Below are 25,081 nucleotides of genomic sequence, written 5' to 3'. Positions count from 1 at the left end.
TTACAGTGACACTGCGGATGACACCTGTCTGTCCCACCACTTGTGTATCCAGGTAAGTGTCCCGCACCTTCACCTGGATGTCAGTGGTTACCCAGTCGCTAGAGTTCTGCTCAATGCCTGAGCCTGGTGTGTGTGGGTTGTAGCCACCAGGGGAGGGGGCTCCAGGTGTCATCGGACTGTAGCCAACAGGGCTCGGGCTGGGGCTGGCCTGCAGAGGAAAGAGGGGCAGTGTTGTTAGGAATAGGTTATCTAGCCTGGCTACCCTTAGAGGCCTGAGGCCTGCCCTAGCCCACCACCCCAAGGGCATGCCAGCTGACCAGCACCTGATAGGCCATGGGCGAGGGCGTGGGGTGGTAGCTGGCTGGAGAGTGGGTGTTCTGGTAGCCGGCTGGGCTTGGTGCCACCTGGTGGTAGCTCTGGGGGCTGGGGCTGGGCTGATAGGAGCCCTGTGGAGAGGGGGCAGCATAGGGGGAAAACTGGTCTGTGTTGTACCTGCAGAGACAAGGAGCAAAGGGGGCATTTATTGGGGGTGGCGAAGAGGGGCTGGTGGCAGTGGGGAAAGTTTGGGTGGGGCTAGCCCCAGCAGACTCACATGGCTGGTGTCCCTGGTGTCTGTGGGTTGTACTGTGGATTAACCTGTGGGGATGAGGGGTCTGGGTAGCCAGGTGTTTGGGGGTTAGGGGTACCCCCATAGGCCTGTGGAGATGGCGTGGGCTCATCGTCAAAGGCATACTCATATTCTTCCTCAGCCCTGTTGCAGAAAGAAGTCTGTTGAGAATGGTGATCACAACAATGTAGCAATGCTTCCAGAACAGCACTGCAGCCAGACAAGCTGAGACAACTTCATCCTCACAACAGCCTCATCAGGAGGCCGCCATTTCATAGCTGAGGAGACTGGGAATCAGATTAGGCTTCCAGCCCACAGTAATACAACCTGTCACATGACCAAGGTCACACAGTGTCTCCAAACCTAGGTTTTAACTACAGTCAGATTGGAGAGATTATTTTGCCCCCCCGCCATGCCTATTCCTTCACAGACCAGCTTGGTGTTGGAAACAGAGAATTCAGGGTGAGCCATACAGACCCCTGTAATCTCCAGTTACCCAGCATAACCAATCACAAATGGCACAGACCCCCAGTAGCTCAGGGAACCTTGCCCAGCTAGTTCTTGGTCCTCACCGTGATGGTGTGTTAGGGTTGTTGGGGTCCCAGGCCCCACTCTGGGCAGGAGTGCGGCTGCCATCATGCAGAGGTGTCTGTGAGCCATAATGCGGAGTGCGGCTGCCTGTAATGGGAGAGATGCATGTGTCCATCAGTTCTATCCTATCTCCAGCCTGACCAGGCGGTGGTGCAGTGGATAGAGCGTCGGACTGGGATGCGGAAGGCTCCAGGTTTGAGACCCCGAGGTCACCAGCTTGAGCACGGGCTCATCTGGTTTGAGCAAAAAGCTCACTAGCTTGGACCCAAGGTCGCTGGCTCAAACAAGGGGTTACTCGGTCTGCTGTGGCCCCACGGTCAAGGCACATATGAGAAAGCAATCAATGAACAACTAAGGTGTCGCAATACGCAACGAAAAACTAATGATTGATGCTTCTCATCTCTCCGTTCCTGTCTTGTGTCCCTATCTCTCTCTAACTCTCTCTCTGTCTGTTTTTAAAAAAAAACATCTCCAGCCCCTCCCCATCACCCCTTTTCCCTGTCCCCTGGGGAGCACTCACCATCCTGGAGAGGTGTCTGAGAGCCATACATGGGTGTGCGAGAGCCAGAGCCATACATGGGTGTCTGGGAACCATACATGGGTGTTCGCCCATCTGTTGAGGTCATGCCACCCGGGCACTGTGAACCCCTGTGAACACAAATAACTAGTGGGGTGATCAGGGTCTTCTCATTACCTGAAATACCCCCTCCCAGCCCCTCCCTGCCCTGGCCCAACTCATACACTGTGGTGAGCCGCTGACGGTCTACAGAGATAGTCTGGCAGGTGGAGTGCAGCTCCACTCGGGCCGTGGACTCCGTGGCATCCTTCACCACACCAATGTAGCCTGGTGGGGAACAGGAGGTCAGGCCAAGTAGGGCTCTCCTTCACAAGGAACCTCCCCAGGCTTCCACATAGCCTTGAAGATCACCTTTGTAGGGCCCCTGGGAGATGCGCACAGTCTGGCCAATGAGCTCATTGTCTCTCCGTCCCCGGCCCCTGCTCATGCCACCGCCACCCGGGCTACCAAAGCTGCCGCGCTGACCTAGGGAGGAAAGAGAACTTCACCAGTCTCCAGGCCCGTCAACTTCCCGTGACATTCTGTGCCCACAGCCAGGGTACCCACAAAACCCTCTTCACCTGCTTGACTCTTCCTCTCCCCTATTAGGTTAGGAACCTTCCTCTGGGCTTTCCCATTACAGCCCGTGGACCACCCTGGGCTGTCACAGTGGGGTGGACTCTGGTCTCCAGTGGGCTGTGAGTCCCACAATGGCTGAGCCAGCCCAGAGCAGGTGTTCAGTGACTGTGGGCTGAACGACCTCCTTCCCCCATCCCCAGGCACAGCCCCACCCCAACTCCCCCTCACCTCCAGCACTGGGGTGCATGGGGCTGCTGATCCGGGGACTCATAGGGGCAAAGCCACCCAATGTGAAGTTGGTCATATCTCGGGGCTGGAGGAGGGACAAGAAGTAAATTGATGCCCTGGCTAAGTGGCTCAATAGATAGAGAGCATCATCTAGCATGCCAAGGTTGCAGGTTCAATCTCCGATCCAGTCAGGGCACAAACAAGAAGCAACCAATGAGTACACAACTAAGTGGAACAACAAATTGATGCTTCTCTTTCTCTTTCTTTCTCTCCCCTCACCCCTCTCAAATTAATGGGAAAAATAAAAAAGGTCTGGCCGGTTGGCTCAGCAGTAGAGCATCTGCCTGATATGTGGATGTCTCAGGTTCAATTTCTGGTCAGGGCACTGAGGAGAAGCAACCATCTGCTTCTCCACCCTTCCTCATCTCCCTTCTCTCTCTCTTCCTCTACCATAACCATGGCTCAGTTCGAGCAAGTTGGCTCCGGGTGCTGAGGATGGCTCTATGGCCTCACCTCAGGTGCTAAAATAGCTCAGTTGCCAAGCACAGAGCAACAGCCCCAGATGGGCAGAGCACTGCCCCATACAAGGCTAGCCAGATGGATCCCAGTCAGGGTGCATGCAAGAAGTCTCTCTGCCTCTCTGCTTCTCACTTAAGGGGAGAAAAAAAAGTAAACTGGCAGGCAGGGTCTGGGTGACTGACTCCAGCCCTGTGCCAAACTTCTTGCCTAATTTGGAAATAGTTCCTACTTGAACCTCTTGGCAGCCATCCCTCTATCCTTCTGGTGACAATGCCTTAATTTCCCTTGGGAGAAACTGCCACCACCCCCATGCCATAGTGGGCCTGTTAATCAAGAGGCCCTGGCCAAGGAGACTGGACCTAAAATGTGGTGGTCAGCAATTTAAACCCCTAGTGACACAAAAACTGCATGCCATGGATTTCATCATCCCACATACAGAGCTCTAAGGAAACCACCTCCTGGTCCCAGCTACCCAGATCCCAGGCCTGATTTCCTTTCTCATATCTGGTTCTAGACAGCATTCCTACAAGTCCTACCTCAGGGCCTTTGGACTTGATATTCCTAAGATATTCATGTGGCTCTCCATCCCTTTATTCAGACTCAGGCTCAGACTCTGCTCAAAAGTCACCTCCTCAAAGAGGCCTTTTTTTAACCTCCTCTATCTAAAGCAGTGGCCCCATCATTCTCTACCTTCTATTCTTATCCTTTACAGATCACAGTAATTAAAAAACAAAACCAAAAAAAACTAAGGGGACCTGTGGTGGCGCAGTGGATAAAGCGTCGACCTGGAAATGCTGAGGTCGCCGGTTCGAAACTCTGGGCTTGCCTGGTCAAGGCACATATGGGAGTTGATGCTTCTAGCTCCTCCCCCTTCTCTCTCTCTGCCTCTCCTCTCTCTCTGTCTCTCCCTCTCCTCTCTAAAATGAATTAAAAAAAAAAAAAAAACTAAGGGGGAAGCTAGGAAAAAATTGCATTATAAATGCTGATGAGACATTTTTCTCTTCAATGCCAACAAGCTTCTTTTGGATTTTCTCACAAAGTAATATTGGATTAAAGTGAACTATATCATACTAATAATATATTAATGTACACTATACCAGTAGTATTTGGCCTTTTAACATACTTATAAATTCATTATACATAATTAAGGAGAAAAAAAGTTGTTTTTCTTTAAACTGCAATAAGTTTGAGATCAAGACTATTTACTGCTCATATAAAACTTACAGGTTTTTAAAAAATTGAACAGATGGAACTCATTTTCATCTTTTAATGGCTTAGAGCAGCAGCAGCAGTTTCAATTTCAAATTCCAAGTAAAGTCAGATTAATCCATGCCAATTCTGTATTACCTTTTCTTTTTTTTCTTTTTTTTGCAGAGACAGAGAGTCAGAGAGAAAGACAGACAGGGACCGACAGGAAGGGAGAGAGATGAGAAGCATCAATTCTTTGTTGGGGCACCTTAGTTGTTTCAATGATTGTTTTCTCATATGTGCCTTGACGGTGGGGGGGGGGGGCTACAGCAAAGCAAGTGACCCCTTGCTCAAGCCAGCGACCTTGGGCTTCAAGCCAGAGACCTTTGGGCTCGAGCCAGTGACCATGGGTCATGTCTATGATCCCATGCTCAAGCCCGATGAGCCTGTGCTCAAGCTGGCGACCTCAGGGTCTCGAACCTGGGTCCCCTACATCCCAGTCCAACGCTCTATCCACTGTGCCACTGCCTGGTTAGGCAATTCTGTATTACTTTTAAATAAACACATCTCCAGCAAGGAGAGCCCCCTCTTTTGTAGCCCACGTGTGTGGTACCTTACTGCCCCCCACAGGGGCACCATGTACACAGCTCTAGCAGAAAATATGTCAGTTGCCCTGGCCAGATAGCTCGGTTGGTTGAGTATCATCCTGAAGCACCCAGGGGGGCACATAAAGGAACAACAGGTCTATGTTCCTGAATCATTCTTTCTTTATCTCTCTCTCTAATCAATCAATCAGTCAAAAAAAGAAAAAAATGTAAGTTGCCTGACAGGTCTGTCCATCTGTCTCTGTCAAAAAAAAAAAAAATGTTTAAGTAAACCTCAACAGCACTTAAGGAAAGAAAGCAAATTAAAAGTAATAAAGTAGGAATTATTAGTAGCACCAGTAAACCTCATGTTGTAACCCCAGCCACACACCCAGTGTAAAGAATACAGTAAGAACAATATACTGTATCATAAACAGAAGACAATCACAAACATCAGCCAAATGACTATGGAATGAAAGTAAACACTTATATTTTTGAATATTGGTGTTTGATCACATCAAAATTTAGTGTATTTTATAAATACTACTGCTTGCAAGGTCAAATTATGTCTACTTGCCTCCTCTTCAACCAAATCCTAAGAGCGTTCCAATTGGTGAATGAACAGTATCACTGACCAGATTAATGAAAAGTATAAAACAGCAGATCTATCCTCTCCCTTTCTTAACCAATCCTTCTTCAAAATACAATAATAAATAAAATGCTTAGCTCTGGCAGAGTAGTTCAATTGTTTATAGTGTCATCCCAATATGCCAAGGTTGCTGGTTCAATCCCTGGTCAGGGCACATACAGGAACAGATCAATGTTCCTGTCTCTCTCTCTCTCTCTCTCTCTCCCTTTCTTGCTAAAATTAACAAATAAAGCCAGTGGTAGCACAGTGGAGAGCGTCGAGCTGGGATGCTAAAGTCCCAGGTTTGAAACCCTGAGGTCACTGGCTTGAGCCCAAAAGTCACTGGCCTAAAGCCCAAGGTCGCTGGCTTGAGCAAGGGGTCATGGTTCAGCTGGAGGCCACTCGCCCTCTCGCCCATCAAGGCTCCTATAAGAAACAATCAATGGCCTGACCAGGCAGTGGCGCAGTGGATAGAGCATCAGACTGGGATGCAAAGGACCCAGGTTTGAAACCCCAAGGTCACCAGCTTGAGTGTGGGGTTGCTGGTTTAAGCGTGGGATCATAGACGTGACACCATGGTCGCTAGCTTGAACAAGGGTCACTCACTCTTCTGTAGCCCCCTAGTCAAGGCACATATGAGAACGTAATCGATGAATAACTAAGGAGACTCAACAAAGAACTGATGCTTCTCATCTCTCTCCTTTCCTGTCTACCTGTCCCTATCTATCCCTCTCTCTCACTCTCTGTCTCTGTAAAAAACAAACAAAAAATAACAATCAATGAACAACTAAAGTGCCACAACACCACAACTACGAGTTGATGCTTCTCATCTCTCTCCCTTCCCCCACCCCTTTAATATTTATATATATATATATATATATATATATATATTTATTTATTTATTTATTTTTTTTAAAGAATCAACCAATGGACCTGTGGTGGCACAGTGGATAAAGCGTCAACCTGGAAACGCTGAGGTTGCCGGTTCAAAACCCTGGGCTTGCCCAGTCAAGGCACATATGGGAGTTGATGCTTCCTGCTCCTCCCCCCTTCTCTCTCTCTCTCTCTCCCCCCTCTCTATAATGAATAAAAAAAAAAATCAACCAATGAATGCATGGATAGGTGGAACAGCAAATTGATGTTTCTCCATTCTTCTCTCCTTCTAAGAAAAGACATTAAAAAATAAAAATAAAATGCTTAGATTTTTTTTTTTTTTTTTTACAGAGACAGAGAGAGAGTCAGAGAGAGGGATAGACAGGGACAGATAGACTGGAACGGAGAGATGAGAAGCATCAATCATTAGTTTTTCATTGCGCATTGCAACACATTAATTGTTTATTGATTGCCTTCTCATACGTGTCTTGACCACGGGCCTTCAGCAGACCGAGTAACCCCTTCCTCGAGCCAGCAACCTTGGGCTCAAGCTGGTGAGCTTTTGCTCAAACCAGATAAACCCTCTCTCAAGCTGGCGACCTCGAGGCCTCAAACCTGGGTTCTCTGCATCCCAGTCCGACGCTCTATCCCAGGGGTCCCCAAACTTTTTACACAGGGGGCCAGTTCACTGTCCCTCAGACCACTGGAGGGCCGGACTAAAAAAAAAACTATGAACAAATCCCTATGCACACTGCACATATCTTATATATATATATATTTTTTTAAATTTTATTTATTCATTTTTAGAGAGGAGAGAGAGAGGGAGAGAGAGGAGAGACAGAGAGAAAGAAGGGGGAGGAGCTGGAGGCATCAATTCCCATATGTGCCTTGACCAGGCAAGCCCAGGGTTTTGAACCAGCGACCTCAGCATTTCCAGGTCGACACTTTATCCACTGCGCCACCACAGGTCATGCCATATCTTATTTTAAAGTAAAAAAACAAAACGGGAACGAATACAATATTTAAAATAAAGAACAAGTAAATTTAAATCAACAAACTGACCAGTATTTCAATGGGAACTATGCTCCTCTCACTGACCACCAATGAAAGAGGTGCTCTTTCCGGAAGTGTGGCGGGGGCCAGATAAATGGCCTCAGGGGAACGCATGTGGCCCGCGGGCCGTAGTTTGGGGACCCCTGCTCTATCCACTGCACCACAGCCCGGTCAGGCAAAATGCTTAGATTTCAAAACGTTCCATTAAGCAGCAAGCAAAACACAAAAATTACCACGTTTACTAAGGAGACTTAAAAGTAAGGTATGTTGGCCCTGGCCAGTTGGCTCAGCGGTAGAGCGTCAGCCTGGCGTGCAGGGGACCCAGGTTCAATTCCCGGCCAGGGCACATAGGAGAAGCGCCGCCCATTTGCTTCTCCACCCCACCCCCTCCTTCCTCTCTGTCTCTCTCTTCCCCTCCCGCAGCCAAGGCTCCATTGGAGCAAAGATGGCCCGGGCGCTGGGGATGGCTCCTTGGCCTCTGCCCCAGGCGCTAGAGTGGCTCTGGTCACGGCAGAGCGACGCCCCGGAGGGGCAGAGCATCGCCCCCTGGTGGGCAGAGCGTCGCCCCTGGTGGGCGTGCCGGGTGGATCCCGGTCAGGCGCATGCGGAAGTCTGTCTGACTGTCTCTCCCCGTTTCCAGCTTCAGAAAAAAGAAAAAAAGAAAGAAAAAAAAAAAAAAAAAAAAGTAAGGTATCTTTTTAAAGAACAGATACATTTTAAAAATAAATGAAATAAAACAGCACCCCCTCCTCATTCTGTACTTCCTTCTCCTGTTTTGTTTTTCTTTATAGCGCTTGCCATCAGCCCTAACTGCATTTTGTACCATGTATGTACTTAGCTAGTACTAAGTACACTCCAAAGTAGCAGCTCTGATAGGGCAGGTTGCCTCCTGTTCACTACTGTATCTCCAGTGTGTGGCACCTAATAGGTACTGCATAAAACCAAATGAATGAATGATTTAGTAAACAACTCAAAAACCCAATAAACCTTTTTTCACACTTTGATAAGGACCTGACACTGACATCTGCCCCCACTAATCTTCCACAAGCCCATTCTTTGTCATTCCTGGGGTCAAAGAAGGCCAAAGAGCCTTTACACAAGTTGCCATCATGCCCACCTCACCTTTGAGCCCCCAGCCAGCACCAGGTGACGTGTCTTGCAGACAAACATGCCCCCGTTTTCCACCAGTTTCTTGCAATGAAGGAAGGCAAAGCTACGGAAAAGATGGCGGATCTCGCCCTCCCGGCCCTGGAGGAAAAAGGATGGTCACTCTCATGGCCATGCCCCACCTCTATTCTTTCAGGCTCAGGTGATGGGCAGGAGCTCATACTTACTGAGTGGGGGCCATCAATGACCTTGACAATATCTTTCACATGGATGTTGTTCTGTTCTGAGTCCAGGGCCACGGCAAAGCGGTTGTCCTTCTTCCGGGTCACAGCCTGGTGCCTGACAGTCACCACTTTCCCATACATGTTTAGCACCTACAGAGGGAGAGGGGGCATACTGAGGTGAGAATGAAAAAGGTGACATGGAGTAGTGCTTCACTAAAATGAGATGATCCTTTTTTTTTTTTTTTTGTGGCAGAGACAGAGAAAGTCAGAGAGAGGGACAGATAGGGACAGACAGGAAGGGAGAGAGATGAGAAACATCAAGTCTTCGTTACAGCTCCTTAGTTGTTCACTGACTGATTTTTCATATGTGCCTTGACCGTGGGGCTACAGCAGACCAAGTGACCCTTTGCTCGAGCCAGCGACCTGGGCTCAAGCTGGTGAACCTTGTTCAAACTAGATGAGCTCACGCTCAAGCTGGCGACCTCGGGGTCTCAAACCTGGATCCTCCACATCCCAGTCTGACGCTCTATCCACTGTGCCACTGCCTGGTCAGGCGAGATGATCCTTTCTTGTGAGAGACTTTAGGATATATAGGCGCCTTGGCTCTGGGGCAGCTCAAGTCAGTGTAGTCAGTTGGCACTGGGTCAACCAAAATGTTCCAAATCACTTGGGAGGAGACTCCACCCCCTTGAATAAACATCAGGGATGGGAAGAGATGGGCAGAGGAGTAGATAATAACATAATAGCTAATATTTACCCATCATTCTGTACCAGGCAGTCCTCACACTAAATTGTTCATGTGAGATTTCACTGAAACTTCAAAACTTCCCTCTGAGATGATGTGATCATGATTCCCATCTTACACAGTGGGTGTCTCATGCCCAGAGAAGGCAAGTTAGCAGCCCAGGGTAACACAGCACCAAAGGAACAGAGCTGAGATGTGAACCCAGAATCCAGGGTTCTAAGCACTTATACTGTGTGGCTCCCAAATCCATGGGGATGGGGGGATGGGGGGAAGGGGAAAAGGGCACCTGCATCCTATCCTTTAGCAAGCACTGGGTGCCAGGATGCACTTCTGACCTTGAGAGATTCATTCACAACTAATTAAATAGATGTTGCCATTACCTCCATTTTACAGGGTGAGAAGCTGAGGCACAGAGAGGGTAACTGATTTGCCACCTGCCTAATCTCACACAGTTGCCATGGGTGACAGAGGTAGGTGTGCAACCCAAAGCAGTCTAGGCTCTTAACTGCCATGCTCTGCCACCTCCCAGGATGAAGAGCTTGAGAGAGGGAGAGAGAAGCAGCCACCTAAAAGTAAGCCCTCCCACTGAGCACAGCACACACACCTGGAAGGTCTCCCTCTCCAGTCGCACGATGACGCCCACAGTCTGGGGATCCAGCTGCACCAGCTCCCCCCATTCATGCTGGCCCCCAACATCCACACCTGATGCTGTCTCTGAGCAGAGCTGCAGGTCCCGGGGGAGGACTTTCAGCTGTTGAGAGAGAGGAGGGGTGAAGCAGGGCCCAAGTGGCTGGCCTGCCTTGCCTGAATCTTCTCCTTTGAACATATCTGCCCAGCTCCCAGCCTTCTGACCTACCTCATGCATGGTGAGGTCGGAGAAGAGGATGACAAAGTTCTCCTCCACGCGCACAATGAGACCTGTGTCACCCTCAAAGCGGCCAGCAATCACCTTCACATGATCACCCATCTTGAAGTACTTCCTAAGTTCCTGCGCTGGGAACTCCAGCATGTCCTGGGGATTGGGTGTGGGGACAATGAGCAAGTGAAGGGGAAGCTTCTACAAATCACCTGCCCCACCCATCTTCAGAATCCACTCAATTTCTTGGAAAAACCCCTGGTCTAGATAGACCTCATTCCAGGCTCACACCACCCAACTACAGACTGCATTAGGCCACTGGGACAACTCTCAGACTGCCCCAGAGACAGCTGACCTGACACAAGTTATCTATCAGACTAGACCAGTAGTTTTCAACCATTTTATATATACTTGAGGACCAGTGAAAACAGAATTATTTCAGGGACTGCTAAGGCAGAAATAAAAACCGTTATTAGTATTTTATACATTTTCTTTTAATTATACGATAAAATGGGAATTCTCCAAAACCACCAGATGAACAGTAAAAAAAAACACTAGAATACAAATAAAATTTCTAGATAACAATATTTAAGTAAAGCCAGTGAAAAATCTGTTGTTGCTTCTTTGGAAAAATAGTTGAGCTTGGCCTGTGGTAGCACAGCAGGTACAGCATCGACCTGGAATTCTAAGGTTGCTGGTTCAAAACCCAGGCTTGTCCAGTCAAGGCACATACAACAAGCAATCCATGACCAGGTAAACTGAAGCAATTATGAGTTGATACTTCTCATTCCCCCCACCTCTTTCCTCTCTGTAAAACCAATAAATAAGCCCTGGCCGGTTGGCTCAGTGGTAGAGCGTCGGCCTGGCGTGCGGAAGTCCCGGGTTCGATTCCTGGCCAGGGCACACAGGAGAAGCGCCCATCTGCTTCTCCACCCCTCCCCCTCTCCTTCCTCTCTGTCTCTCTCTTCCCCTCCTGCAGCCAAGGCTCCATTGGAGCAAAGATGGCCCGGGCGCTGGGGATGGCTCTGAGCCTCTGCCTCAGGCGCTAGAGTGGCTCTGGTAGCTGCAGAGCGAAGCCCTGATGGGCAGAGCATCGCCCCCTGGTGGGCGTGCTGGGTGGATCCCGGTCGGGTGCATGCGGGAGTCTGAGTGTCTCCCCGTTTCCAGCTTCAGAAAAATACAAAAAATAAAACCCAATAAATAAAATCTTTAAAAATAAAATTGTTTTTCCCAGTTAAAAGCAGGGGGTGGGAGTGGGGGTGGGTGGAGGAGGCTGTCAGACTCCTGCATGTGCCAGACCAGGATCCACCTGGCATGCCCACACAGGGGGCGATGCTGCAGCAGGAGCTATTCTAGGGCCTGAGGTGGAGGCCATGGAGCGGTCCTCAGGTCCTCAGTGCCAGGGCCAACTTTGCTCCAATGGAGCCTTGGCTGCAGGAGGGGAAGAGATAGAAAGAAAGGAGAGGGGGAAAGGTAGAGAAGCAGATGGATGCTTCTTCTGTGCCCTGGCCAGGAAGAAACCTGGGACTTCTACACGCCGGGCTGACACCAAAATAAACTTTCTTTTTATAACCGAGACTGCAGTTTTGTTTCCAGGAGACAAAGAGCTACATTGAGATCCACCGCTTTCTCTGGTTTTTATTAGTGATAGGTCCGAAAGTCTTCCCACAGAAGCAGGTAGTAGAAAATACAATTTAACACTTAGGCCCTGAGCTTACTATTGCAGCAAAGTCTAACCTATTCAGGTGTTCTCTCCTCCATGAGACAAGCCCTTATATAGACTTACACAAGGTAAAAAAAAAAAAAAAATTAGGTCCTGGCCAGTTGGCTCAGCAGTAGAGTGTCAGCCCGGTGTGTGAAAGTCCTGGGTTCGATTCCCCGCAAGGACACACAGGAGAAGCGCCCATCTGCTTCTCTACCATTCCCCCTCTCCTTCCTCTCTCTCTTCCCCTCCTGCCAAGGCTCCATTGGTGTAAAAAGTTGGCCCGGGCACTGAGGACAGCTCCATGGCCTCCACCTCAGGCGTTAGAATGGCTCCAGTTCCAGTGGAGTAACGCCCCAGATGGGCAGAGCATTGCCCCCTGGTGGGCATGCCAGGTGGATCCCGGTCGGGTGCATGAGGAGTCTATCTGACAGTGTTCCCTCCCCTCCACCGCCCCTCGCTTCTAACTTTGGAAAAACAAAAAAAACAAACAAAAAAACTTAATGGCTTTGCCTGACCAGGCAGTAGCGCAGTGGACGGAACATCGAACTGGAATGCAGAGGACCCAGGTTCAAAACCCCAAGGTCACCGGCTTGAGCGCAGGCTCATTTGGTTTGAGCACGGGCTCACTAGCTTGAGTCCAAAGTCGCTGGCTTGAGCAAGGTGTCACTCGCTCTGCTGTAGCCCCCCCGGGTCAAGGCACATATAAGAAAGCAATCAATGAACAACTAAAGAGCCACAACAATGAAGTGATGCTTCTCATCTCTCTCCCTTCCTGTCTGTCTGTCCCTATCTGTACCTCTCTCTGTCTGTCACACACACAAAAAATATCATCAACCATCTTCACTGCATCATTCATTTCTGTGTTCAATTCCGGGGAAAGTTTCTTTGCAACTAATGCTGCCAGTGAAATTATATAGTGCATGTACAACATTTCTGGATGTGCAATGTCCTTAATTTTCAGAGCTACCCGAGTGATATCCAATCATGCTTGTGGCACTATTTATACCAATGTATTTTCCTCAGTCTAAGCCCTCTCCTTGAAAGTACTCATTAAGCTGGGTTAGAGTGTCGTGCTGAAGCACAGAGGTTGCCAACCAATCCTTGGTCAGGGCACGTACAGGAACAGATTGATGTTCCCATCTCTCTCTCTCTCTTCTTCTCTTGCTAAAACCAATAATCAAGCAATCAGAGCATTAAATATCTCTGAACTAGTTGTCCAACCAGGTAGTAGATCAAGACAACATAGCAATTCTTCCCTAAAATCTTTATCGTCAATATACCTCACGAAGCAAAGTAGAAAAGCATGGTTACTTACGTCAGTTGATTCATCAAGTTGAATGGCAAAACATTTTGATTTCTTTATCTATGCTATAGTTTGTTCTTCAAGATCATTGGTCATATCAACAATTCTCTGAACAGTACTGTCCGAAAGCAGTATAGCTTCAAGATTTTGTGCAGCTCGAGGACCCAAAATTTCCTGAGTGATATCTAAGATGCAAAGCTTTACTCAGAGGAGGATTCAATGTGCAGGCGCACAGGGCACATGCCCTGGGCACTGACTTCTGAAGGGCTCTGCAAAACCCTATCTTTGCACTTTTTTCTAAAGTAAGGGTCCAGTATTTTCTTCTGTGCCCAGGGCCTCAACCGACCTTATTCTGCCTCTGGCTTTACTCATTCTTCACAAACAGTGAATGGTTTTTTCATTTTCGATATTCGAAAGGCAGCTAAATAAGGCATTCAGAGCAGCGATTTGTCACTAGTCATCATTTTCTTCATTTGAATTATCTGACTTTTCATTTGGTTGTGTAATCTTTCAAATAAATCCAGTGGCTTCTCAGTAAGATTGCTATGCTTCAAATATAAATCACAAGTAAGTTTGGAAATTTCATTGCATCATTTGACAGAATTTCAGAACATACTATACACAAGGGCAGTGGCAATGGATTCATTACCAAGTGCTACAGTGAAAGCAAGTTTTAAATGCTCCTTATCTTACTGCCTAACAAAGTTTCTTTTTCTTTTTTTGGTTTGTTGCATACCTTCCAAATATCAACATATTTCTTGTCTTTTATTATTATTATTATTATTATTGCAAGGCAGGAAGGGAGAGAGATGAGAAACATCAAGTCATAGTTGTGGCACTCTGAAGTTATTCATTGATTTCTTCTCATACGTACCTTGACTGGGGGCTCCAGCTGAGCTGGCGATCCTTTGCTCAAACCAGCGACCTTTGGGCTCAAGCCAGCAACCATGGGGTCGTGTCTATGATTCCATGTTCAAGCCAGCAACCCACCCCCGCGTGCAAGCTGGTGAGTCCGTGCTCAAGCCATCAACCTCAAGGTTTCAAACCTGGGTCCCTTAGCATCCCAGGTCAATGCTATACCCACTGTGCTACCACATGGTCAGGCAATATTTCCTTTTCACTGTTTCTTTCTTTCCTTTTTTTAAATTTAGATTTATTGATTTTACAGAGAAAGGAGAGTGGGGGGACAAGAAATAGTTGCTCCACTGTAGCTATTCACCTGCTGTTGTCATATATGCCTTAACCGAGCAAGCTCAGGGTTTTGAACCAGTGACCTCAGCATTCCTGGTTGGTGCTCTACCCACTGTACCACCACAAGCCAAGCTTTTTCACGGTTTCTTTTTTTTTTTTTTTTTGTATTTTTCTGAAGCTGGAAACGGGGAGAGACAGTCAGACAGACTCCCGCATGCGCCCGACCGGGATCCACCCGGCACACCCACCAGGGGCGACGCTCTGCCCACCAGGGGGCGATGCTCTGCCCCTCCGGGGCGTCGCTCTGCCACGACCAGAGCCACTCTAGCGCCCGGGGCAGAGGCCAAGGAGCCATCCCCAGCGCCCGGGCCATCTTTGCTCCAATGGAGCCCTGGCTGCGGGAGGGGAAGAGAGAGACAGAGGGGGAGGGGGGAGGTGGAGAAGCAAATGGGCGCCTCTCCTATGTGCCCTGGCCGGGAATCGAACCCGGGTCCCCCGCAGGCCAGGCCGACGCTCTACCGCTGAACCAACCGGCCAGGGCCTTCACGGTTTCTTTTAAAGTTGAAGCACTAGTATTTGGTTTACATTCAATGTCATCACTACTTTTCTTTTGACTACTGCTTTTGTTTTTGAAGTATAAAAAGTCTTGTTGTTTTCTTTCCATTTTGTGAGTTTTAAAATTTACAGCACAATGACACTAAAACACATAACTATTTGCAAACAATATGGACGCATTCTGGCCTGACAAGTGGTGCAGTGGATAAAGCATCTATCTGAAACGTTCAAAACCCTGAGGTTGCCGGCCTGAGCAGAGGATCACTGGCATGATCCCAAGGTCTCTGGCTTGAGCCCAAAAGTCACTGGTTTAAAGTCCAAGGTTGCTGGCTTGAGCATGGGGTCACTGGCTCAGCTTGAGCTCCTGTCAAGGTACATACGAAAGGCAATCAATAAATAAGTGAAGTGCCTGACCAGGTGGTGGCACAGTAGATAGAGCGTCAGACTGGGACGCAGAGGACCCAGGTTTGAAACCCGAGGTCACCAGCTTGAGCGCGGGCTCATCCTGCTTGAGCACAGGGTCGCTGGCTTGAGCATAAGTTCACAGACGTGACCCCGTGGTTGTTGACCTGAGCCCAAGGTCACTGGCTTGAGCAAGGGGTCACTCGCTCTGCTGTAGCCCCCGGTCAAGGCACATATGAGAAAGCAATCAATGAACAACTAAGGAGACAAAAGAGCCACAACCACAACAAAGAATTGATGCTTCTCATCTCTCCCCTTTCCTGTCTGTCTGTCCCTATCTGTCCCTCTCTTGTCTCTGTCACAAGAAATAAAAAGATAAGTGAACTTCGAGTTGATGCTTCTCTCTCTCCTCCTTCCCTCTCTTTCAAAATCAATTTTAAAAAATTACAAACAAAACATTATGGATGCATTCTGAACAGGTGAGTACATGCATGACTATTTGTGCAAGTGTGAAAAAAAATTTACTACTGAGAGGGGTTAGGTGCCAGAAATGGAAACATGCAACAGATTAAGGCAGGGAGAGAGACACAGGAACAGTAAGCATGCTCTGCTCTGTATGTGCCCTGACTGGGGAATTGAACCAGCAAATTCTGTGCTCCAGGAGATGCTCCAATTGAGCTATCTATTCGGTTAGGTTTAGATCAAGTTTTATTACATTGCACAAGATAGGGCATTATGGTGCAAGCTGGTACTTAGTTTCCAAATGCCATGTGTACAATGCATTGAACACTACATAACTTTGTCCAAATGCTATTTGCACAAGAAAGAAAAAAATGAACTGGGGGGCTAGCTGGAAACAGAAACACACAACAAATAGTTTTATCTTAACAGTGCAGCATGGTATAAGCTAGTGTTCGATTTCCAAACTCCACATGTACGATGCATTGAACACTATATAAGTTTGTCTGAATGTTCTTCACCTATTGTGCATGGTTTATAAATGCTCTGCACAATGTAAAAGCTTATTCAAACAAGTTTAAATATTTCAAAGATAACTACGACAACCTCAATAGTATTTTCATCAATGATACAGGCTGATAAGTGGCAGTTATCCTGAGCATAAGTGAATTCAACTAAGATCACTGGGTCTATACTCTTCATACAATATCAGGGTGGTTAACGCTTTCATGAACTGGTATGAAATTTCTGGCAGACCAGCACTGGTCCCCAGACAGCAGTTGAAAAACACTGGCCTAGATAATCCATTACCCCACACAGAGCCAGCCTGTCCCCCAGACAGGATGCCAGACTACACACCATCTCAGACTCCCCTGGAAACAACCTCACTCACCCTAGACACACCATGCTAGCCTAGACAAGCCCTCAGACTCAGACACACACACAAATACCCATAAACACACTAAATCCAGCAGCCAGCTCAGATTACTTTTGGTTACAACATCATGTCCTCAATCCATTATAATGTGTGGTCAGTAGGATACTCACCTTGAGGTCCTCATGCTTAGGCATGATAGTGATCTTGTTGCCGTCCACACTGAGAATCTTGCCCTGCAGGTTGATGAGTTCACCCTCACACACTTCCACATTGTCCCCAGGTTGGAAGTTATGCTCCCGTTCCTTCCCTGTAGGGACAGACATGGGGCTGACTTGGGGGCTTCCCAACATGGGCCACTTGCTCCTCCTTGACCTAAGATACAGACAAGAATACCTGTGCTCTCAGTCACCACCTCCAGGTCAATGCCTTCTGGCTGATCCTCAAACTTTTCCAGCTCAGAGAGTGTGGGCTTCACACCCTCTGTGATCTGAGCCCCAAGAGACAAGGGGAAAAGAAAGCGGACAAGGTCAGTGTCACAGCCCAACTGAATGGGCTAAAAAGAACAAGAATTATTTCCCTAGGGACACTCCTGAATTGAGGATTACCCACAACAGACCCAGATAATCTACTGCTCTGGAGCCTAAGCTGCAGGAAGGAAAGCTTGGGCTCCCTGCTTCCCACCGCCATTAGTAAGACCCTCTCTGGGACCCTCACCACAGCAGACATCGCGAAGCTCTTAAACAGAAAGCCCTTCCGGCTGTAACGGTTCCCCTCGAAGATGAGGAAGTCACCATCAGAGGCAACATCGCCCCCCAGGGACCTGGAATTTTGTGAGGAAGAGAAGATTGGAAGGTAAGGTTAAGAAGAGAATCTACTGTACCTGTCTCCTCCACTGGCAAGGGGGAAAGAAGACCTCAGGATGACCAATCCATCCCATCCCCAACACACACCCTCTTGATGGAGTCACCTTTCCCAGAAGCCAAAGGTCCAGCTCCACGGAGAGACACACAGCCCCCACCTCCCTGCACTCCACTGCTTGTTCCCTGCTTTATTTTTTACCATAGCATGTCACCTTCGGCTGAACTACTGTTTAATTCATCTCCCTAAACAAGAGTGGCAGCTCAGGAGGGGCAGGAACTTAGCTTTTTCTCATTTTCCCCTGTGTTAGCACATTATAGACAATCAAGCAATACTACTTGGACAAAATATCAGTTAACATTCATGAGGCACCTAGCACATGCCTGGCTGGAACACACACCACCTCAGTGAGTCCTCCCCAAAGACATCAGTAACATGCTCATTTTCCAAAGAGATGAGGAAATGGGACTCAGAGAGGACATACCACACGAGCCAGCTGCAAGTCTGAGTCAGGATTCAAATGCAGCAGGAGGGACTCCCAAGCCTGTGTCTAAACTCTACTGGTCTTACATGTAAGGTGGGGGGGGGGGGGGGACTTAGTTCCTGCACCATGCTTCTCGAGTGGGGAGGAGCCTCTCCCATTCCCCAAAGGGGAAACGTGTGGAAGAGCAGGTGGAGTTCCTATCACTCACTCAAATGTCTTCTCCTTCACATGGTGAATTTGGGAGAGGGAGGAGCATGTTCTGCTGGGTATGTCAGGGCACTGTTGCTGCAGCTGGCTCAGGGGTGGGGAGAGGTCACTTTGGTTTGCTCTCTGCTGCAGAGTAAGGGGAGGCCGAGTTGGGTGGATGGAGACCAGTGGTGTAAATGGGTCCAACTCAGTCATGGGAGGCATTTGCCAGGTCCTTGGACCCAAATCAAAAGGCATATTCTATAATCCAGAAAATGAAAACCTGTCTAGCTCACAACAGGTTCCAGAACAAGACCAAGGGAAAGGTCCACTGGCAGCTCTTGTTTCTCCATCTCCTCCTTTCCTTCCCTTCCTGTTGGAAATCCTGCTAGACCTGGAATGCTGGAATCTCTGAGTTCCATCTAGCTGGGAAGGGTGAGGGAGACATAATGAGTGGAAGGGACTCTATATCCCCATCCTGGTTGCCCAGGTATCAGAAGATCAGGGAAAAAGACTATAAAGCCTGATTTGTCAATAAGTCTCATTTCAGTATAAGATACCATTAATCGCACTTACTACATGCAAAGTGATACTCTGAGCAGATATGAATATTCATTCATTCATTCAATTCTCACTAAAATCCAAGGAAGCAGGGCTGTTATTATCTTTGTAAGCAGTGGAAACTGAGGCATGGGGATGGTAAGTAACTTTGCTAAGGCTATATTGACAGTTAACCACTTACGAACTAAACCTGACAGAGGTCCAACCCTGTAAGGGAAACTGCAAAGGCACACTCTGTACCACAGTTTTGGGGACCCAACCCAGCCAATCCCCAAGGACACTCACCTGATCTTCTCGGCGTCAAACAGCCTCTGTGGAGGCTGTGGAGGCCGTTTAAACTTCTTCCTTTTGGCAAACCAGTCTTTCTGTGGAGGAAAAGGGGCATGGGTGGGAAGGGTAAGGAAGGAACGCTTGGCCACCAGCTGGAATAACACATTCCCTCTCCCTCACAGGCAGCATGTCCCCAGGATACCAAGCTCATGCGGGCCTTGATGCGGTCATAGTCAATGCGTGGGATCATCTTCAGAGAGATGGTGTTCTGACTGGGCTCCACATAATCCACCTGAGAAGGACAGGTGCGTGGTCAGGAAAGACCCACCCTCCCTCCCTGACCCCAGACTCAGGAAAGGTAAAATGATGTCAGGAGGGGTAAGGGACAGGGTGATGGGAAAGAAATCAGACTGCTGACAACTTCCAAATTCTCTCCAGCCTGTCTCCCTTCAACTCTAAAATTGACTATTCATTGCCTGCCTGACACCTCCACTTGGATAGCTATTGATAAAAGGTCCTTCAAACCTAGCACAATCACAACCAACCTCCTGATTTCCCCTAAACCTGTTTGTCTTCGCAGTCTCCTCCCACCCCATTTCTCTTAACTCCATACTCAATCTATCAGCAAATCCTGTCAGCTCTGCCTTCAGAAACTCTGACCTTTTTTTCCTCTTAGTCCTGTCCCACCATCACTGGCCACCTCCACCATGGCATCAGTAGTTTCCTTGCTGGTCTCTCTGCTCCTGTGGTCTCATACAGTCTATTCAAGGGTTTCTGAGCCAGGTTAATTCTTTGTTGTGGGGGGCTCACCCATGAATTGCAGGATGTTAGTAGCAGATGCTAGAATCTACTCTCCAACTGAAATAACCAAAAACGTTTCCAGACATTGCTAAATATCCTCTGGGGGCAATGTCCCCCCTGCTTGAGAACGAGTCACCAGAGTAATCCTGTTGAAATCAAAGTTATACAGTGTCCCTTGAACCCTCCCATCTTACTCCTGTAAAAGCTGAAGCCCCATTGATGGGCCTCCCTGAGCTCCTGTCCTGCCACTCTGCTTCAGTCCTACCTCACATGCTGTTCCTTCTGTTACAATACGCTTGCCCCATAATTCCACATGGGTCACTACCTCTCCTCCTTCAGATCTTTACTCAACATGCTTTCATCATGCACAGAAGATGGTCATCTATTATCTGTGTGCTCACACAAAATCCAGGTTCTGCTTCACTTAATCTGAGAGGGGTGCTGTTCTGTGCACTAGGAAAGCGGCTGGAAAGGAAAAAGGAAAGGACAGGAGGAGAGAACAGAGGAGAAGTGTGAACATGAGTCCTGACCACGCCCTAGCCACTCTACCCGCCCCTCCAGGTACCTGTGCGATGTCATCTTTATAGATGCCCCTCTTGAGGCGGACCCAGGATTTAGGTTTCAGGTTGGCCACTTCCTTCACCACTTTGAGCACGTCTGTCATCTCCTTGATGGGCACCATCTGCTGGTTCCAGTAGCCAAGCCGCAGGTTGCCCACACCCTCTATGGCCTGCTTCACATGGGTCTGCTTATAGGCCTCCACGTAGATGTACCCTTTCACGTGTTCTGGTGCCACTACTGACTTAATCTGCAGGGGCTATAGGGCCGAACCCATAAGAGTAGACAGTGAGACACAACTGCTAATAACAGTAACAATGGCCACTTGAGCAGTCTCTCCTCCAGGAATTTATCCCACAGAAACATGTTGGCTCAGTGACATGGCCACAAGGGTGTTCACTGTACAGTTATATATTATAGCAAACAAACAAGACTAAAAATTTTAAAACGCCCCAAAAGAGGTATTTGTTAAAAAATAGTTTACCCACACCACAAAATACAACGTAGCAATTAAAAGTACAATGAATCTATGTAGTGACACAGAAAGAAATCCAACATATGTTATCTGTAAAAAGCAACTATAGGCCCTGGTTGGGTGACTCAGTGGAGAGCTTTGTCCTGGAGCGACAAAGTCACGGGTTGAATGCCTGGTCTGGGCACATATAAGAAGCAACAAATGAGTGCACAACTAAATGGAACAACGGGTTGATGCTTTTCTCTCTCTCCACCATCCTTCTCTTTCAAATCAATGGAAAATTATTTAAAAAAAAAAACAAACAAAACTAGAACCAAATACTAATAGCAGATAGAGCATGTTTGAGACAGAAATTACCAGAGATAAATATGAACATTTTATAATGATAAAAGAATCAATCCGCCCTGGCCAGTTGGCTCAGTGGTAGAATGTTGGCCTGGCGTGTGGAAGTCCTGGGTTTGATCCCCAGTCAGGGCACACAAGAGAAGCACCCATCTGCTTCTCTACCTTTCCCCCTCTTCTTTTTCTTTCCCTCCCGCAGCCAAGGCTCCATGGGAGCAAAGCTGGCCTGGGCACTGAGGATGGCTCCATGGCCTCTGCTTCAGGTGCTAGAATAGTTCCAGTCACAGTGGAGCAATGCCCCAGCCAACCAGCCAGGGTTCTGTTAATTTTTTAAAAAAATAAAAAATAAAATAATGGCCCTGGCCGGTTGGCTCAGCGGTAGAGCGTCGGCCTAGCGTGCGGAGGACCCGGGTTCGATTCCCGGCCAGGGCACATAGGAGAAGCACCCATTTGCTTCTCCACCCCTCCGCCGCGCTTTCCTCTCTCTCTCTTCCCCTCCCGCAGCCAAGGCTCCATTGGAGCAAAAAGATGGCCCGGGCGCTGGGGATGGCTCTGTGGCCTCTGCCCCAGGCGCTAGAGTGGCTCTGGTCGCAATATGGCGACACCCAGGAGGGTCGCAACATGGCGACGCCCAGGATGGGCAGAGCATCGCCCCCTGGTGGGCAGAGCGTCACCCCCTGGTGGGCGTGCCGGGTGGATCCCGGTCGGGCGCATGCGGGAGTCTGTCTGACTGTCTCTCCCTGTTTCCAGCTTCAGAAAAATGAAAAGAAAAAAAAAATAATAATAAAACCAATAAATAAGATCCTTAAAAAAATAGGTTTTTAAAAAATCTTTAAAAGAAAAAAAAACTTTCACACAAAACCAAAAAATTAAAACTAGATGGCTTCACTAGTAATTCCACCAAACATTTAAATAATTAACACCGCCTGACCAGGCAGTGTCTCAGTGGAGAGAGCACTGGACTGAAATGCAGAGGACCCACGTTTGAAACTCCAAGGTCACCAGCTTAAGCGCAGGCTCATCTGGTTTGAGCACAGCTCACCAGCTTAAACCTAAGGTCACTGGCTTGAGCAAGGGGTCACTCAGTCTGCTGTAGACCCCCGGTCAAGGCATATATGAGAAAGCAATCAATGAACAACTAAGGTGCCGCAACAAAGAGTTGATGCTTCTCATCTCTTTCTCTTCCTGTCTGTCCCTATCTGTCCCTCTCTCTGTGTCACCAAAAAAAAAACAAAAACAGAAAAACACCAATCCTTCATAAATTCTTTTTAGAAGAGAAGGAAACATTTCCCAATTCATCCTATTAATCCAGTATTATCCTAATATCAAAACAAAAGACGATTTTTATTGTTTGTACTTGCCCACCGGGTGCAAGCTAGGATTAAAGATGATGGCTCAGCCCTGGCCGGTTGGCTCAGTGGTAGAGCATCGGCCTGGCATGCAGAAGTCCCAGGTTCGATTCCCGACCAGGGCACACAGGAGAAGCACCCATCTGCTTCTCCACCCCTCCCTCTCTCCTTCCTCTCTGTCTCTCTCTTCCCCTCCTGCAGCCGAGGCTCCATTGGAGCAAAGATGGCCCGGGTGCTGGGGATGGCTCCTTGGCCTCTGCCCCAGGCGCCAGAGTGGCTCTGGTCGCAACAGAGTGACGCCCCAGAGGGACAGAGCATCGCCCCCTGGTGGGCGTGCCGGGTGGATCCGGGTTGGGCGCATGCGGGAGTCTGACTGTCTCTCCCCGTTTCCAGCTTCAGAAAAATACCAAAAAAAAAAAAAAAAAAAAAAAAAAAAAAAGATGATGGCTCACCAAAAAAACAAAAAACAAAAAAAGCAAAACAAACAAACAAAAACAAAAGACAACTTAAGAAAATTATAGACCACTATCTCTTATGAATATAAATGTAAAAATTATTTTTAAAAATTTTCTACTGGCCTGACCAGGCAGTGGCGCAATGGATAGAGCACTGGACTGAGATGTGGAAGACCCAGGTTTGAGACCCCAAGGTCGCCAGCTTGAGCGCGGGCTCATCTGGTTTGAGCAAAAGCTCACCAGCCTGAGCCCAAGGTCGCTGGCTTGAGCAAGGGGTTACTCGGTCTGCTGAAGGCCCGTGGTCAAGGAACATATGAGAAAGCAATCAATTAACAACTAAGGTGTTGCAACGCTCAACGAAAAACGAATGATTGATGCTTCTCATCTCCCCGTTCCTGTCTGTCTGTCCCTGTCTATGCCTCTCTCTGACTCTGTCTCTGTAAAAAAAAAAAAAAAATTTCCATTGATGGGAGAGAGAGGAAGGGGAAGAGAGAGCAAAGTATCAACTTGTTGTTCCACTTAGTTGTTCTACTTAGTTTTGCACTCACTGGTTGCTTCTTGTATGTGCCCTGCCCGGGGATTAAACCCGTGACCTCGGTGCACTAGGATTACAATCTTTCCCCTGACCCACCCAGTTAGGACTGAAATCTCAAATAAAAAGGTAGAGGTCCTGGCTAGGTAGCTCAGTTGGTTAGAGCATTGCCTCGATTGGCCAAAGTTGGGGGTTCGATTTTGATCAGAGCACATACAGAAAACAACCAATGAATATATAAGTAAGTGGGACAACAAATTGATGTTTCTTTCGCTCTCTCCTCCCCTTTCTCTAAAATAAATAAACATTAAAAAAAAAATAGTAGCCTGACCAGGTTGCTGGCTTGAGAAAGGGGTCACTGAATCAGCTGAAGCCCCACCGACCCCCAGGTCAAAGCATGTATGAGAAAGCAACCCATTAATGAACAACTAAAGCGCTGCAACTATGAGTTAGTGTTTCTCATCTCTCTTGCTTCCTGTCTGTTTCTTTCTCTCTCCTCTTCTATTTCTCTCTTGCTAAAAAGAAAAAATTCATAATTTGCAAATCCTGCAACTGTCCATTTGGCCCCACTGATGCGTACCCACTGCTCCAGGAGGTAAAAGCAACACATTCAGCTGAACACAAATCATATTAAGTGAGAAAGTTACCACCAATATGCAGTTAGTCGTAGCTCCATGATTCACAAATTTTGAAGACACCCTTTATAAGGTTTGCCCTGGTTTCCAAACTGAGAATTACACCTCTGATAACAATTACATTTATTGAAAACAAACTGTTACAAATCCTGGCTGAGAGCTGGACAAGTCCCAAGCTATTTAATCTTTTATTCTTTTAAGATTTCTTATCTTTTTTTTTTTTAAGTGAGAGGAGGGGAGATAGACAAGACTCCCGCATCTTAATAATGTTGAGAGGCAAGCAAGGGGCCCAGAGAGGGGAAGTGGTATGATCAAGGCCACCCAGCGAGTAAGTGGTAGGGATAGGATTCAAATCCTCGCAGTCTGAAGAAAAATCTGTGCCCTACTGCAGCATTTGCTGCTTTAGATGCAGGAGGCATTACTTCATGTTTTGTGTGCTGACTAAGCCCTGAAGGGGCAGGGCCCAGCTCCTGGCATGGTCACCACTGTATTCTCAGCATCTCCCAATGCAGAAACCAGCCCGAAGTCAGCAATTGATGACTGTGTGAAAGGAAGGCATTCTCCTCTAGACAGGCATGTTCACTGACCCTCTTAGCCAAACTGTCCTGTGGTAGGACTCCCACCTAAATAGTAAGAGGGTGACAGCTACTCAACAGGATTGGTGAATAGGCAAAACTCACTCTCAGAAAAAGCTCAGGAAGCTAGATGGCTGACTTCCAGAGGGCTACAGAGGCTTGGAACTTAG

At 47.9% G+C, this 25,081-nt stretch overlaps 1 protein-coding gene and 1 pseudogene across 3 annotated transcripts in view; one reads left to right on the top strand and one right to left on the bottom strand.

Moving 5' to 3' along the window:
- SUPT5H (SPT5 homolog, DSIF elongation factor subunit) overlaps window positions 1–25,081 on the bottom strand; it is a 44,148-nt gene that overhangs the window by 2,789 nt on the left and 16,278 nt on the right. For all 3 annotated transcript variants that reach the window (XM_066243702.1, XM_066243700.1, XM_066243703.1), the window contains 18 exons: window positions 20,556–20,807; window positions 19,392–19,481; window positions 19,205–19,284; window positions 17,545–17,650; window positions 17,224–17,317; window positions 17,001–17,137; window positions 10,339–10,494; window positions 10,087–10,233; window positions 8,741–8,887; window positions 8,529–8,654; window positions 2,562–2,646; window positions 2,127–2,240; window positions 1,940–2,042; window positions 1,719–1,846; window positions 1,180–1,285; window positions 593–751; window positions 324–492; window positions 5–208 (listed from right to left, as the gene is read on the bottom strand). In XM_066243702.1, the coding sequence (XP_066099799.1) occupies window positions 5–208; window positions 324–492; window positions 593–751; window positions 1,180–1,285; window positions 1,719–1,846; window positions 1,940–2,042; window positions 2,127–2,240; window positions 2,562–2,646; window positions 8,529–8,654; window positions 8,741–8,887; window positions 10,087–10,233; window positions 10,339–10,494; window positions 17,001–17,137; window positions 17,224–17,317; window positions 17,545–17,650; window positions 19,205–19,284; window positions 19,392–19,481; window positions 20,556–20,807 (2,403 nt within the window). The remainder of the gene's footprint in view (window positions 1–4; window positions 209–323; window positions 493–592; window positions 752–1,179; window positions 1,286–1,718; window positions 1,847–1,939; window positions 2,043–2,126; window positions 2,241–2,561; window positions 2,647–8,528; window positions 8,655–8,740; window positions 8,888–10,086; window positions 10,234–10,338; window positions 10,495–17,000; window positions 17,138–17,223; window positions 17,318–17,544; window positions 17,651–19,204; window positions 19,285–19,391; window positions 19,482–20,555; window positions 20,808–25,081) is intronic.
- On the top strand, window positions 12,031–12,129 carry LOC136313796 (small nucleolar RNA SNORA28; annotated as a pseudogene).

The sequence above is a fragment of the Saccopteryx bilineata genome, chromosome 9 (genome assembly GCF_036850765.1).
Source record: "Saccopteryx bilineata isolate mSacBil1 chromosome 9, mSacBil1_pri_phased_curated, whole genome shotgun sequence".
Lineage (NCBI taxonomy): Eukaryota > Metazoa > Chordata > Mammalia > Chiroptera > Emballonuridae > Saccopteryx > Saccopteryx bilineata.
This window is presented reverse-complemented; position numbering and strand designations above follow the sequence as displayed.